Source organism: Meles meles, chromosome 4 (genome assembly GCF_922984935.1).
Source record: "Meles meles chromosome 4, mMelMel3.1 paternal haplotype, whole genome shotgun sequence".
Classification (NCBI taxonomy): domain Eukaryota; kingdom Metazoa; phylum Chordata; class Mammalia; order Carnivora; family Mustelidae; genus Meles; species Meles meles.
The window spans coordinates 153360510-153376913 of NC_060069.1; the positions used below are offsets into that span (position 1 = coordinate 153360510).

Genomic DNA, 16404 nt, shown 5'->3' on the forward strand with positions numbered 1-16404 from the left:
TTTCACCTGATTGTGAACAAGTTTTTCTTTTTCACGTTCTGGTTGTCTTGGGACCTTTTTTATGGCTTCATAGGATTTCTGTTGTAGGAATGTATTGTTGGATATTTAGTTGGTTTGAAATTTTTTCCCCTTTTCAGTAACTGAAATAAATATCTGATAGGTTTAAGATGATTATTTTCTTACAGACTTTAAAGTTGTAATTCTCTTTGAGTATTAAATCCATGCTCTACTAATATGATCGTGTATGTGTAAGTGCTTAGGAAAAGTGTAAAAGAGCTCCAGAAACTAGATAAATTTAGAGGAATATTTAGTTTGTCAAATAATATGTAATACATTATCAATCTAAAAACAAAATTTGGCTTGTTATTTTAGTGAGCTATATTTGCCATATTGTCCCATCTGTTTTTACATGTATCAGTTTGGGTATGGAAGCTGACATTTATGTAGTAAAGAGCTATCTATTTGTCTGTCTGTGGTGGTTAAGAGTAGGAGCTCTGGTTTTGAATGCCAGCTTCACCTCATAATAGTTGCGTGAACTTCAGTTATGTTCTTCTCTGTGTGTCATTTTCCTCATTTGTAAAATCAGAATGTTAGTGCTAATCACAGAGTTAGGATTAAATGAGTTAAGAAATGTAGACTTGTGGCTAATTAATAATAAATGTTAATTATTATTTGAGTCATGTTAGAAAACCAAGTGTTCTCAAATAACAGTTAACTACTGAAATTTTTTTTGATTTTTGTCCATTCAGACTTATCAGGTAGTGGAGCATAATTGCTTGATTTCTTAGCTAATTTTAATTAAATTGAATGTGTTGAAATTATTTTTCAAAAGCAATTTTACTTAGACAAAAGATAGTAAAAATGATTAGGTAAATGACATGCTTCTCATTTCAAGATTTTTCTAGCCCTGTGAGTTGAAAATGCATATTAATTTACTATATTAATTTATTACCATAAATAAAATGTCACTTGTTTCCCATGAGTTTTTTTGAATACCAGGATTCTTGGTCGGGGTAAAAATTGTATGAATGTATTTTTCTTTTTAAACTTGATACGGTATTTCAGTAATTTTGGTCAGTCTAAAATTGATCAGAGGCTACAGTTTACCCTTTTTTACTCAATGTGTTTGTGGTAACTGTTCCTTGATACTGTTTATGGTGATTGTTTTCCATGCACAGATGTGGTTTTATTGTGGTTGTAGCTTCTGTCATAATGTTAGAATGGTGTATTGTACCATGTATATTAGGTGGTATATTTTTCTTTGGATTTGTGATTGTGATCTTCATAGTTTTTCTCCCCTGAGATAAATGTGCAAGCAACCCAAATCTAAATCAGTTTAGATTTCTGGGACTATTTTATTACTATTTTTTTAAAGGTTTAGAAAGCTGTTTTAAAGGTTTGTTTTCCCTTAATTTTAATAGTTCTGAAAATTAAGTATGTAAAAATGAAAATGTACCTACTTGAAGTAGATAGGGTGAAGGAAGGATGGTTGATGGGGAGTGTCATCTGAAAGAAATACAAAAATGGTGAAATGTATGAATGATATGAGATTATTTTAATGAGCTGAGTTATAAATATTCATTGTATGGTGTGGTAAAAGTAATAATGAATTTTGATAACTTTTCTTGTCAAGTGGAAGGAGTGAAGGCCAGCTCAATGGTGAAACAAATACACCTAATGAAGGAAACCAGGCAGGTGATGCAGCTGCCTCTGCCAGGAGCCTCCCAAATGAAGAAATAGTTCAGAAGATAGAGGAAGTACTTTCTGGGGTCTTAGATACAGAACTACGATATAAGCCAGGTAAGCTGGAGATAATCAGCTGTCTCAAAACTTAAAGATTTTTAAGTAGTTAATACTATTTTTTTACTGCAGGGTATTTAAAAATCTTCACTAGTTCTAAAACTTCAGTAAATTTGAGTTTATTTACTGAAGACTTTATCGTCTTATCTGAAAATACAGTTGTACTGAAACGTGAGCATTGATACTTGATTGCTTTGTTGGTGGAATATAACTTTATTCGATTCAGTTTTGTAGTGACTCCCTACCAGGATTTTGAATGTGGGTTTTCATAGAACAATGGTGTAAATGTCCATTTTGGGGAAGGTACAGGAGCTGGACCAAATTTGTGATAATTTTAAAACCCTGGGAGGTTTTATTTTTAAAGCCCAAGCTCAGAGATGGCCTTGTTTTTGCATCTGTTCCTCTTAAAAGTGCAATGAATGGAGAGGAATCATTGCTTTGGTATTTAGTGTTTTGGGAATTATTTAAATAATTTATGCTTAGAAATGAAAGCTCTATGATCACCCGTAAAACTATCTTCTGGGGGTGCCTGGATGGCTTTCGTTAAGCGTCTGCCTTTGGCTTAGATCATGATCCCAGGATTCTGGGATCCAGCCCTACATTGGGCTCCCTGCTCAGTGGGAAGCCTGCTTCTCCCTCTCCCACTTGCCCTGCTCTGTTCCCTCTCTCACTGTGTCTCTCTCTGTCAAGAAAATAAAATCTTAGGGCGCCTGGGTGGCTCAGTGGATTAGGCCGCTGCCTTCGGCTCGGGTCATGATCTCAGGGTCCTGGGATCGAGCCCCACATCAGGCTCTCTGCTCCGCGGGGAGCCTGCTTCCTCCTCTCTGTCTGCCTGCCTCTCTGCCTACTTGTGATCTCTCTCTCTGTCAAATAAATAAATAAAATCTTTAAAAAAAAAAAAAAAAAAAAGAAAATAAAATCTTAAAAACAATCTGTCTTCCGTTTTGGAAATGGGGTGGTTATGGGTTTTTATTTTTTATTATTTTTGATCTAGGATTTGGTAAAAAAAAAACATAGATTTCAGCTCTACTGAGATTTATGACTATCAACTTTTTCTTTAAGTGTAACTTAGCTGACTAGCATTAGGTGGATAATAAATAAGAAATAGAAAATAGTTTTGTTTTGGAATGGATTTTGCCACATATTCATTTTTTTTCATAGTGTTCAGTGGCCTGTGTTTCTGATCAGCTTTTTTAGGATCAGTAAAATTTATCTAATTTGATACTGGCATTAGAGTAAATTAGTCTAGTTGTAAAGTAGAAAAGCTATTTTTTCTTTCAGATATGCAGTGTTCTTGGGTTAAATGTAAAGGAGTATGAGACTTTCTTTCCTGCACTGACTTTTTTTTTTTTAAGTGAAGACGTTAACATTATTTTAGTAATTTTAGAAGAGTGTTGAAGGAAAAGCTATTTTTATTTAGAATGTAACATAACATGAGTGTGATGAGATAAAATTCAAGTTTCGTGTTGATGCTTTACATTAGTTGTTCAGCCCTTTATGTATGTAAAAGCAATCACCAGCATTTGCTGAGGGCTTACTATGTGCCAGGCATTGTTCTGTGTACTTCGTATGTTTAAGTCACTTTGTCCTCTAACTCTAGGAGACAGCAGTGTCCATAATTTCACCAAGTTCATTCATCTAGTGAGTGCTAATTGATTCAGGATCCGAAAGCGGACTGTCTGTTCCAGAGCTGGTGCCATGTTGCTTCCTGTATAAACAGGCTTATTAAATAGTCATTAAAAATTATATAAGACGTATTTTTAAAGGAATTTTAACAGTTGATAATAGGAAATTTTTCTTTAAGTGTAGTTTGAAAGTAGTGTGCTGTAATTTGAGAGGTGGAAAAAATTGTTGTAAATAGGTTTAATAAAACACATTTTAATGTGACTTTCAAGTTTTTGTGATAAACTGAGAACTTATTTTAACCCAGACTTTGTAGTTGTAGAAAGAAATAATGGGAAAAATTTCAGTCTTTAGATAATTGGTTCTTGGAAAATAGTTTATTTGGTAACTTTATTTAACAAGAAGCATTACACGATGATGTTTTAACGTGGGGATGTAAATTTTGTTTATGAGCTTTATTAGCTAAGCTTAGTTTGGGAACTATTTGACAAAATTAATTTTCTTTAATTTCAGACCTGAAGGAGGCCTCCAGAAAAAGTAAATGTGTGTCTGTACAAACAGATCCTACCGATGAAATTCCCACCAAAAAGTCAAAGAAGCATAAAAAGCACAAAAATAAAAAGAAGAAAAAGAAGAAAGAAAAGGAAAAAAAGTATAAAAGACAGCCAGAAGAATCTGAATCAAAGGCGAAATCACATCATGATGGGAACATAGATTTAGAATCGGATTCCTTTTTGAAGTTTGATTCTGAGCCTTCAGCGGTGGCACTGGAGCATCCTATGAGAGTGTTTGGCCTTTCTGAGACCAGTGAATCTCCTGCAGTTGTATTAGACCCTCCTGTGGTATCAATGGAGGTATCAGAGGCACACACCTTAGAAACTCTGAAGCCAGCTACAAAAACTGCAGAACTGTCAGTTGCATCAACATCAACAGTTTCAGTGCAGTCAGAGCAGTCGGTGGCAGTCACGCTGGAATCATCCATGACAAAGATTCTGGATTCCTTTACAACGGCACCAGTGCCTACTACAACAGTAGCGCTAAAGTCACCTGAGCCAGTTGTAACAATGTCAGTGGAATATCAGATGAAGCCTGTGCTGAAATCTTTGGAGACCACAGCTCCAGAGCAATCAAAGATCATGTTAGAACCTCCAGTAGCAAAAGGGCTAGAGCCTTCAGAAACCCTTGTGTTACCGTCTGAGATACCTACTGAGGTGCACCCTGAGCCAAGCACATCAACAAACATGGATTTTCCAGAGTCATCAGCAACTGAAGGGGTCAGATCGCCAGAGCAGCCTGTCGAAGTACCACCGGAGATTGCAGATTCATCCATGACAAGACCACAGGAGTTGCCGGAGCTCCCCAAGACCACAGCGTTGGAGCAGCCGGAGTCGTCGGTGGCCTCAGTGATGGAGTTGCCGGGGCCACCTGCGACCTCCAAGCCGGAGTTGCAGGGGCCCCCTGTGACTCCAGTGCTGGAGTTACCTGGGCCCTCTGCTACCCCCTTGCCAGAGTTGCCAGGCCCCCTTTCTACCCCAGTGCCTGAGTTGCTGGGGCCCCCTGCGACGGCAGTGCCTGAGTTGCCGGGGCCCTCTGCGACATCAGTGCCACAGTTGTCGCAGGAATTACCAGGGCTTCCAGCACCATCTGTGGGGTTGGAGCCACCACAGGAGGTAACAGAGCCACCTGTGATGGCACAGGAGTTGCCAGGGCTGCCTGCGGTGACAGCAGCAGCAGAGTTGCCAGGGCAGCCTGCGGTAACAGTAGCAATGGAGTTGACCGAACAACCTGTGACGACGTCAGAGTTGGAGCAGCCTGTGGGGATGACAGCGGTGGAACATCCTGGGCAGCCTGAGGTGACAGCGGCAGCAGGGTTGCTGGGGCAGTCTGAGGCAGCGATGGTGCTGGAGTTGCCAGGACAGCCAGTGGCAACGACAGCGCTGGAGTTGCCGGGGCAGCCTTCGGTGACTGGGGTGCCGGAGTTGCCAGGGCTGCCTTCGGCAACTAGGGCACTGGAGTTGTCAGGGCAGCCTGTGGCAGCTGGGGCACTGGAGTTGCCTGGGCAGCTCATGGCAGCTGGGGCACTGGAGTTCCCGGGGCAGTCTGGGGCAGCTGGAGCACTGGAGCTTTTGGGGCAGCCTCTGGCAACGGGGGTGCTGGAGTTGCCAGGGCAGCCTGGGGCACCAGAGTTGCCTGGGCAGCCTGTGGCAACTGTGGCGCTGGAGATCTCTGTTCAGTCTGTGGTGACAACGGAGCTGTCAACGATGACCGTGTCGCAGTCCCTGGAGGTGCCCTCGACGACAGCGCTGGAATCCTATAATACGGTAGCACAGGAGCTGCCTACTACATTAGTGGGGGAGACTTCTGTAACAGTAGGAGTGGATCCCTTGATGGCTCAGGAATCCCATATGTTAGCTTCTAACACCATGGAGACCCATATGTTAGCGTCTAACACCATGGACTCCCAGATGCTAGCGTCCAACACCATGGACTCCCAGATGCTAGCGTCCAACACCATGGACTCCCAGATGTTAGCCTCTAGCACCATGGACTCCCAGATGTTAGCAACTAGCTCCATGGACTCCCAGATGTTAGCAACTAGCTCCATGGACTCACAGATGTTAGCAACCAGCTCCATGGACTCTCAGATGTTAGCAACCAGCTCCATGGACTCACAGATGTTAGCAACCAGTTCCATGGACTCTCAGATGTTAGCAACCAGCTCCATGGACTCACAGATGTTAGCAACCAGTTCCATGGACTCCCAGATGTTAGCAACCAGCACCATGGATTCCCAGATGTTAGCAACCAGCACCATGGACTCCCAGATGTTAGCTACTAGCTCTATGGATTCTCAAATGTTAGCATCAGGCACTATGGACTCTCAAATGTTAGCCTCCGGCACCATGGATGCTCAGATGTTGGCATCTGGTACCATGGATGCCCAGATGTTAGCATCTAGTACCCAAGATTCTGCTATGTTGGGCTCAAAATCTCCGGATCCCTACAGGTTAGCTCAGGATCCTTACCGGTTAGCTCAGGATCCTTACAGGTTAGGTCATGACCCTTACAGGTTAGGTCATGATGCCTACAGGTTAGGGCAAGACCCTTATAGATTAGGCCATGATCCCTACAGACTAACTCCTGATCCGTATAGGATGTCTCCTAGACCCTATAGGATAGCACCCAGGTCCTATAGAATAGCCCCCAGGCCATATAGGTTAGCACCAAGACCCCTGATGTTAGCATCTAGACGTTCTATGATGATGTCCTATGCTGCAGAACGTTCCATGATGTCATCTTATGAACGCTCTATGATGTCCTATGAGCGGTCTATGATGTCCCCTATGGCTGAGCGCTCTATGATGTCAGCCTATGAGCGCTCTATGATGTCAGCCTATGAGCGCTCTATGATGTCCCCTATGGCTGAGCGCTCTATGATGTCAGCTTATGAACGCTCTATGATGTCAGCTTACGAGCGCTCCATGATGTCCCCAATGGCTGACCGATCTATGATGTCCATGAGTGCCGACCGGTCTATGATGTCGTCCTACTCTGCTGCTGACCGGTCTATGATGTCATCGTACTCTGCAGCTGACCGATCTATGATGTCATCTTACACTGCTGATCGTTCAATGATGTCTATGGCAGCTGATTCTTACACCGATTCTTATACTGATACATATACGGAGGCATATATGGTGCCACCTTTGCCTCCTGAAGAGCCTCCAACAATGCCACCATTGCCACCTGAGGAGCCACCAATGACACCACCATTGCCTCCTGAGGAACCACCGGAGGGTCCAGCATTACCTACTGAGCAGTCAGCATTAACAGCTGAAAATACTTGGCCTACTGAGGTGCCCGCATTACCTCCTGAAGACTCTGTGTCGCTGTCTGAACCTTCTGTGAGTCAAAGTGAGATTTCCGAGCCTTCGGCATTGCCTGCTAATTATTCAGTGTCAGCATCAGATCCTTCAGCGTTAGCGTCAGAGGCTGCTGTGACTGTTCCTGACCCAGCATTAGAGCCAGAGTCTTTGGTTACAACAACACCTGTAGAGTCTGCTGTAGTAGCAGAAGAACATCAAGTTGTTCCGGAGACAGCAGTGACTTACATGGTATCTGAAACTTCCATAATGTCAGCTGAACCAACTGTATTAACATCAGAGCCTTCAGTTATGTCTGAGACAGCAGAAACCTTTGATTCCATGAAAACTTCAGGACATGTTGCCTCAGAGGTGCCTCTCTCTCTCTTGGATCCAGCTGCAGCTAATCCAGAGGCAACACAGAGCACTCTAGAGCTGCCAGCCATGGCTGTTTCAGAGCTCCCAGCTGTGGCTGTCTCAGAGCCACCAACAGGGACTGTTCCAGAGCCCCCAGCGGCAGCTGTCCTAGAGACCCCAGCCGTGGCTATCCCTGACCCAACAGCTGTGGCTGTCTCTGACCCAGTAGCTGTGGCTGTTCCAGACACACCTGCTGAGGGTGTCCCGGAGACCCTGGCCTTGGTTGAATCTGAGCACGTTATCACTCCTGTGCCAGTTGTTTCTGCCCTGGAGCCTACTGTACCTGTGCTGGAACCTGCAGTGTCAGTCCCTCAGCCTAATACAGTTGTTTCAGAACCATCTGTTCCTGTCCAAGAATCCACTGTGATAATTTCAGAGCCTGCTGTCACTGTCTCAGAGCAGACCCAAGTAATACCAACTGAGATGGTTTTAGAGTCTATACCAATGATACTGGAGTCGAGTGTTGTAAAAGGAGTGAATTTACTATCTAGTGATCAAAATACAGTTCCAGAGATTGGCATGCAGGAGATTCCCGTGCATTCAAATGAAGAGCCATATGCTGAAGGACACCTGAAGAATGACCTCTATGAAAGTGAACATAGTACAGATACAGACCTTAAAACAGATAATCATTTCGTTGCTGAAGAGATGGAACATACTACAGCGTCTGCTGCCAGCCCTGGTGCTGTTGGTGAAATTGGTGAAGGGAATAGTCTGTCGATGAGTGAGACTAAACAATGCACAGTATTGGATACCTGCTCTAGTGTTAGTGAAGCTGATGGAGGAACTCTGTCTTCTGCTGGCCCCCTTGCTCTTGAACCTGATGCAGTGGGAACTAGTAAGGGTATTGAATTTGCCACAGCATCTGCTCTTGGTTCAGTTAGTAATTATGATGTTGAAGTATCTTTAACTGCTCAAGATACTGAACATGACATGATCATTTCCACTAGCCCTAGTGGTGGTAGTGAAGCTGACATAGAGGGACCTTTGCCTGCTAAAGACATTCATCTTGATTTACCATCTAATAACTTTATTAATAAGGATGTAGAAGGACCATTATCTATAAAAGACTGTGACCAGACATTAGCAGTTGCTCTCAGTCCTAAAGAAAGCAGTGGAGAAGATAAAGAAGTACCTCTCCCTACTAAAGAGATACAGTCAGATTCAGGATTTTCTGCCACTATTGATGATATTAATGAAGCAGATTTAGTAAGACCATTACTTCCTAAGGACATGGAACGTCTTACAAGCCTTAGAGCTGGCATTGAGGGACCTTTACTTCCAAGTGAGGTTGAACGTGACAAATCTGCTGCCAGTCCAGTTGTTATCAGTATACCAGAAAGAGCTTCAGAGTCTTCTTCAGAGGAAAAAGATGATTATGAAATTTTTGTAAAAGTTAAGGACACACATGAGAAAAGCAAGAAAAACAAAAACCGGGACAAAGGTGAGAAAGAGAAGAAAAGGGACTCTTCGTTAAGATCTCGAAGTAAGCGTTCTAAGTCTTCTGAACACAAATCACGCAAGCGTACCAGCGAATCTCGTTCTAGGGCAAGGAAGAGATCATCTAAGTCCAAGTCTCATCGCTCTCAAACGCGTTCAAGGTCCCGTTCAAGACGCAGGAGGAGGAGCAGCAGGTCAAGGTCAAAGTCCAGAGGAAGGCGCTCTGTATCAAAAGAGAAGCGCAAAAGATCTCCAAAGCACAGGTCGAAGTCCAGGGAAAGAAAAAGAAAAAGATCAAGTTCCAGGGATAACCGGAAAACAGTTAGAGCTCGCAGTCGCACCCCAAGTCGTCGGAGTCGGAGTCACACTCCGAGTCGTCGAAGAAGATCTAGATCTGTGGGGCGGAGGAGCTTCAGTATTTCCCCAAGCCGCCGGAGCCGCACCCCAAGTCGCCGGAGCCGCACGCCTAGCCGCCGGAGCCGCACCCCTAGCCGCCGGAGCCGCACCCCAAGCCGCCGGAGTCGTACCCCAAGCCGCCGGAGCCGCACCCCTAGTCGCCGGAGAAGATCGAGGTCTGTGGTAAGGAGACGAAGCTTTAGTATCTCACCAGTGAGATTAAGGAGATCACGAACACCCTTGAGAAGAAGGTTTAGCAGATCTCCCATCCGCCGTAAACGATCCAGGTCTTCTGAAAGAGGCAGATCACCTAAACGTCTAACAGATTTGAGTAAGTCATTTTAATTAATGCCATTGTAATAGAGAATGACTTAATTGTTTTTTGATCTTAGAGTCAAGTAGAGTATTTTGGGTGGTTGGTTGACAAAAGGTATTTCTGTCTTTAAGTTTCTTTAGTGGACTCTGGGCAACATGGGTGTGAACTGGATGGGACTACTTACATGTGGATATTTTTGATTTATGAGGTGGTAGTATTATAAATGTATTTTCCTAATGATTAAATTTTTTTTTTCTTTAGCACATAGCATGTAATACATACACAAAATATGTGTTGTTCTGTTTATGTTGTCAGTAAGACTTCCAGTCACCGGTAGACTATCAGTAGTTAAGTTTTTGGGTAGTCAAAAGTTATATGCAGTTTTCAGCTACACAGGAGTCAGCCAGTGCCTTTAACCCTTCTTATCACTCAAGGGTCAGTGGTAATTAGATTTGCTTGTATTTGGAAATTGTGTAGGGATAAGTACACTTATAATTAGAGGGTTTTTGTTTTTTTTTAAATTTTTTCTAAAGCCCTGTTTTGGACTGTATTAGAACCAAAGTGTTTTCATACTTGAAAGTTTTAGTTTGCTTCAGCTATCTTCCATAAGTAAAGATAGAAAGTACAAGTCTAGTTAATGACAAGGGCTTATATGCTCAATTGTTTTATTATATGTATTCCAACATAGATTCTTACAAATAAGCCTAAAATTACAGTATCTTTTTTTAGTAATGTTTGAAAATGGCAACACAGGGCTGTTAAATCTGTGTGAAGGTCATTCTGATTGGTATAGTGGATAAAGAACAGAAGTGGAAGTGAATAGGGAATTTTGCATGTGTGGAGTTTTTATCTGGGTGGGTGATACTAGCAAAACAAAGTTAAATTTAATAAAATGACTTGTATTTTAATAATCTGCTTTTAAAAGTGAAGTGCACTTGTTCCACTTGATATAAGAAGTGTGTGGGGATGATTAAAACTTGATGGCTAGTGTATTACTACCTGCAGTAGTACTGGATAATTTATCATTACCTTAGTAGATTGAACATTTCTAGGTCAGTCCAAAGAAGAAGGCCCTAACAGAACAGTGAGGGAAAATACATCCAGTTCAACAAAAGTTGAGTTCTTTTTTTATTCATAGAATGACATCTTTGAAGTGATTACAGGTTGGTAGAGAAGACGCGGATAAAATGCATATATGTCTCTCACTAAATCATAACCTGCCAAAAAAAAAAAGATTGTGATGATAAGTACTGGTATAGCTAAAGCACTTCGAGGAGCACTTTGGAGAAGTGTTAAATTCTGACTTAAGTCCTGTTAGAAGAGTTGGCACTTGTACTTGGCTTAAAGAGTGATTTAAAATGTCAGATATTAGAAGGAAAGTTCAAGGGCATCATAGGAAAATAAAGAGGGCTATGCTGTGTGCGTGCGTGTGTGTGTGTTTGTTAGAGTGACCATTGTTGTATAATTTAGCTATTTTGTATAGTATTTGAATGGGAAGCTAAATGTCAACTTGCTAGGGTCATTTACTTAAAAACTCATCCAAGGAGTGATTTGATCACAGCGCTGTGTATTAGGGCAGAAAATTGATGCCTTTAATTTTGTTGCAATATAAGACTTTAGATAATACAAAGTACATTAGCCTGTAGGAAAACTGCTTATATTTTCCTCTTCCAGATAAGGCTCAGTTACTTGAAATAGCCAAAGCTAATGCAGCTGCCATGTGTGCTAAGGCTGGTGTTCCTTTACCGCCAAACCTAAAGCCTGCACCTCCACCTACAATAGAAGAGAAAGTAGCTAAAAAGTCAGGAGGAGCTACTATAGAAGAACTAACTGAGGTAAGCTAGACAGAATTTGTTTACATTCTTAAATGGATTATTTCAGTGATGTTGACTCTGGAGCGTGCCAAAACCCGAATTGTGGGCTGAACTGATAATGGCTGGCACCGAGTGGCCAAAACCCGAAATACAGATGTGGCAGCGGCAGAAGCTCTGTTTAGCAGGCCATTATCCGGGATGGCTAAGCTCCGCTAGCTAAAAGTTACTTCCCATTACTTTTGCTTTCCAGTTTTAGAAGCCAAACTGACTGAGGAGTGGGACGGTTCGTTTGAATGGAGGAGGTGTTGAGTGAGCAACACGCAGAAGCTCGCCTACAGTTTCGTTTCCATTCACGACGTGTTCACTGATCGCCACGAGTATACTGCATATACGCAAAGACACAGACAATCTTCAGAAATGATCTTTTGCCACCGGAGCTTGGAAATTAATGAGAATAGCTGGCCATTGCCTGAAAGGAACTTCTTACGCATCAACATTTCGGGTTTTGGCTGTTTGGTACCAGCCATTGGTGATAATGGCCGGCCATTATCAGTTCTTCCTGCGGTTCGGGTTTTGGCAGTAACATATTTTAAACACACTTACTTTTGTTTTTAAGAATTTGATCTTTTCAACTGAGGCTTTTTTTTGGCTTTGTTTTGTTAATATTATTTTTATTATTTTTTTTTTTTGGGAGGACGCTGAAATATTGCTGCTAGGATCCAGAAATATCACACTGTTTCATATATTGAAACTTGTTATTGGCTAGCCTTATGCCAGCCTGCCACTGTCAATATATTCTGTTCCCCTTTACAAGCTTGGTATATACTCTGTGTTTTTTGGCCAGTTGAGCTTTTTATCCTATTGTAACATTTTCAATTGATGATGGATGTGACAAATTCTGCTTGTATAGACAAGTCCACCCAAATTTATTCTGACCTTTTTATAAAGCCAGGTAATGGAGTCTGTTCCTTAGCTTCTCAGGAAGGAATGGACTTAGCTTTATGTGTCAGACCTCATCAGTTAACACCCTCTCCATCATGCCTTATTTTTCATTCTTGAGTTTTGTTCCTTTAGAGACTCAACTTACAGAACATTTATGGAGAGACAATTACCATCTAACCCAGTTGGAAAAGTTTCACATTTTTTATTTTGCCATGCATTTGGGGGTTCATAGAGTTCCTTAATCTGTTTTCAAACTTAGATTTATTGCAATATGAATTATAACTTTTTTAATTTAAGAACTTAGTGAAGGCTTCTATTTGCATATCAAATTTTAGCTCCTTATCTAAAACCTTGTGAACGCTTAGTGTTTCCCTTATGTTTTTAAGCCTCATTTTCAGCCCTTTTGTTCTTCCAGTAAGTTTCTCACCTTTTTATCACCATCTAACTAGGATGACTCTTTCTTTTCCTGCCAATCCTTGTTCTTAACTATGAAGATCTGGCTTAGAACTCTTCAAGGAATAGCCCTTGATTACCAAATTCTGCCTGATTCTGTTTTCTCTTAAGCTTTTGTTGTTTCAGCACTTATGTACTCAGTTTGTATTATATCAGTTTGCACTTGTTAATTGTGTTGCTCTGTAAAAGCGTTCCTCAATTATTTCATGTGTATGTAATTCTGTTTCTTGAACTAGATTGTAAGCTCCTTGGGAGCAGGGACCATGTCTTCTACTTTTTTTTTTTTTTTTTTTTTTGTATTCCTTGGACAGTGCCCAGTACAGTGCTCTGCACATAGTAGGTGCTCAATAAATGTTGTTGACTGACCGAGCTAGAGTGTGTTTAAATAATAGCTAATAAGCTAAGTTACTTACCTAAAACCTGTTGTTAATCTTATTTATTGCTGAAAATTTGATTTTATGTGGTTTTGATTTTTTTAATTGCATTTTATTCCATATAAAGTGTAAGATTTATTTTTTGTTTTTATTTTTTTAAGAAATGCAAACAGATCGCACAGAGTAAAGAAGATGATGATGTGATAGTGAATAAACCTCATGTTTCAGACGAAGAGGAAGAAGAACCTCCTTTTTATCATCATCCCTTTAAACTCAGTGAACCCAAACCCATTTTTTTCAATCTAAATGTGAGTATTAGAGTTTATGGCTTGATGAAACAGCATAGAGACTAATTTTAATGTTTTAATTTTTGGATTAAGTACTGTGAGAAAAAATGAACAAAACTGTTTTCTGATTATGTTGAAAGTCTTTTCAGTTGTAATTAAGGAAATACATTCATTATTTTTTAGATTGCTGCGGCAAAGCCAACTCCACCAAAAAGCCAGGTAACGTTAACAAAAGAGTTTCCTGTGTCATCTGGATCTCAACATCGAAAAAAAGAAGCAGATAGTGTGTATGGAGAATGGGTTCCTGTAGAGAAAAATGGTGAAGAAAACAAAGATGATGATAATGTTTTCAGCAGCAATTTGCCCTCTGAGGTAAGTAAGAGGAATATTGTGTTTTTTGTTTTTTGTTTTTTAATACCTGAATCTCCCATTTTATTGTTACCTTATATCTGATTTGGATTCTGTTTCACTCTTCTTAGGGCCGGGTTAAACGGCAGGGCCGGGTTAGACGACAGATGAAACAACCCGCAGCTTCTCATTTGACAGTAACTCGATGCAATTCACTTTGTGGAACCAAGCCACAAAGTGAAAAGCATCGAATTGCAGAGAACAGTGTTATCACATCCCTACCCAACATTGGGCCCTCCTTGCACTTATGGGAAGGTAGCCCAAGGTACAACTATTTAGCTTCCCGTTTTGCTTCAAGGCTCTATAGCTCTAGATTTTGGTGGTAGCAAATCTCCTGGGTGGAGGGATTGAGCAGAGAGAGGCAGATCCTCAGGTTCAACACAAGAACTGGATTGGAAAAGGTCATTGTAGGCGGATGTGTGAGCATCTTGGATACATAGTCCATTGCCCTTAAATAATGGTTTCTCTGGGTTGTTGTCAGATAGCCTTTAATTTTAATCATTTTCCCTTCCCTGTGCTACCTTGGCCCTTTGGAATTCTTGTGTTTAACCTAATGCTCAGCCTTGGTACTCCCATTTCCCTTCTCCTTCCCCTTTGCTACTATTAAAAGTTGGAGAAGTGGAATTCACACCTTGAAATTTCCATGAGGCTATAGTTGTATCTTGTCAGAATGACGCAGTAGTAATGCTAAGTGTCAAAACAACCCCATTAAAATGCTGCCTGATTAAATAATGTGCTGCTAAGTACAGTGCACATGAAAACAGCAAGACTGTATATATATGTAAATATATATATATCTGTATCTTTGTATGTATCTCTGTATCTGTACCTTTGCTGTATCTTTTAATAAACAGTTTACTTTTATTTAACTTGTTGTGCAAAATCACGCTTGGGGGATCTGGGAGGGTGGAGACTTAATAGGGGGGGGTGGGAGTTTTGAATGATACGATTATAGACTAGTTATCACCTCTTGCCCTTGGTTCCAAAGCCCAGTTGTTTGTCCAAGCACTGGACTAGATACGATGCCCTTACAATGTGGGACTTCTTCCCCACTTCTTTTCTTGCAGTTCTGGGATAACATAGGTCAAAGAGACCTGTTCTCTCCAACTTGGGTTCCCTTCATTGGCCATATCATTTTCCACTAAACACCTCCATTATTTACAAATAAATCCTGTTTGTAAAATCAAAGTGAACAGAACCCAAATCAGAAATCTTTTGATAGTGTATTTTTTCCCCTGGGCTATTCACAGGTGACATTTTCACTGTGGTGTGGTTTTTTGTTTTTTGTTTTTGTTTTTTGGACCTGTGCATTTTGAGAGAGAGCAAGTTCTATATGGTGAAGCCAGACATGATAATTAGCTAATGCAACTTACAGTCCCCAGTGATGATTTATATTTTACATTGGATTCAGCTGTTGAAGCAAATTAAACTATCACCAGTGAGGAAGGCATAGTTGGTTTGGACAATGTTTTAGTAAAGCCAGTTCAGTAGTTCGGTTGCTAATTCCCCAAATCAGGCTACCTGCACATCTCAAGAGGGAAAGGTTAACTGACATTTGCAATTGACTTAAATCTTGTAGTAGCTGAATATAAATCATGATATGAAGGCCAAACAGACTTATTTAGAAATTCTGATACATATGCTCTTAGTAATTTGGAGAGGAATCATTTAACAGAGTTGGGAAAAACACAAGAAGATTATTTATGTGAGAAAAAATTTTCAGCTGAGTGAAGCCCTAGAAATATTGAAAAATTCCAAGGGATTATCCTGAGAAGTGATCATAACTATTTTAACCTTAGTTGAACATGGGAAAAATGCTTAGTGAATCCTGATGTTTCTTTTTGATTAAGACTACGTTGTGTGTGTGTGTGTGTATATATATATATATATATTTGAAGTTTAATACTCTGCCATTTTCAGTCTTGACACTGACAGTGAGGTGCCTTAGCCATGTCTCTCCTCAAAATTCGTTGTCACATTTTAAAAGTTGGGGAAATTATTCCAAAGAAATCCCAAGGGGAAAAGTTGGGTATTCAAATTTTATATTAAGCAGTCTTTCACGAAAGCAGCAGAAAAAGTTCAGAGGGCTAAAAAAGTGGATTCCTTCTGTGGGAGGTTATATACAATTTTTGATAATCAGAACTCTTTGAGCTAGTTTCTTAGAAGATCAGACTGAAAAAATATATAGGTTAACTTTAATTTTAAGCAGAAACAATCCCAAAAGTTTTACAAGAGGAAAAGGAGTAGGGTTTTGTTTTGCCTTTTAGGTCT

At 40.8% G+C, this 16404-nt stretch overlaps 1 protein-coding gene across 6 annotated transcripts in view; it reads left to right on the forward strand.

Annotated features, from left to right (window-relative positions):
* The window catches only part of SON (SON DNA and RNA binding protein), a 32842-nt gene that overhangs the window by 1552 nt on the left and 14886 nt on the right, over positions 1-16404 (forward strand). For 4 of the 6 annotated variants that reach the window (XM_046001854.1, XM_046001855.1, XM_046001856.1 and 1 more), the window contains exons 2-6: positions 1634-1800; positions 3937-9870; positions 11530-11690; positions 13600-13746; positions 13909-14097. In XM_046001854.1, coding sequence (XP_045857810.1) covers positions 1634-1800; positions 3937-9870; positions 11530-11690; positions 13600-13746; positions 13909-14097 — 6598 coding nt within the window. Of the gene's footprint in view, positions 1-1633; positions 1801-3936; positions 9871-11529; positions 11691-11919; positions 13434-13599; positions 13747-13908; positions 14098-14204; positions 15003-16404 lie in introns of those variants that run through there. The other 2 variants (XM_046001859.1, XM_046001858.1) reach the window with 2 other exon arrangements.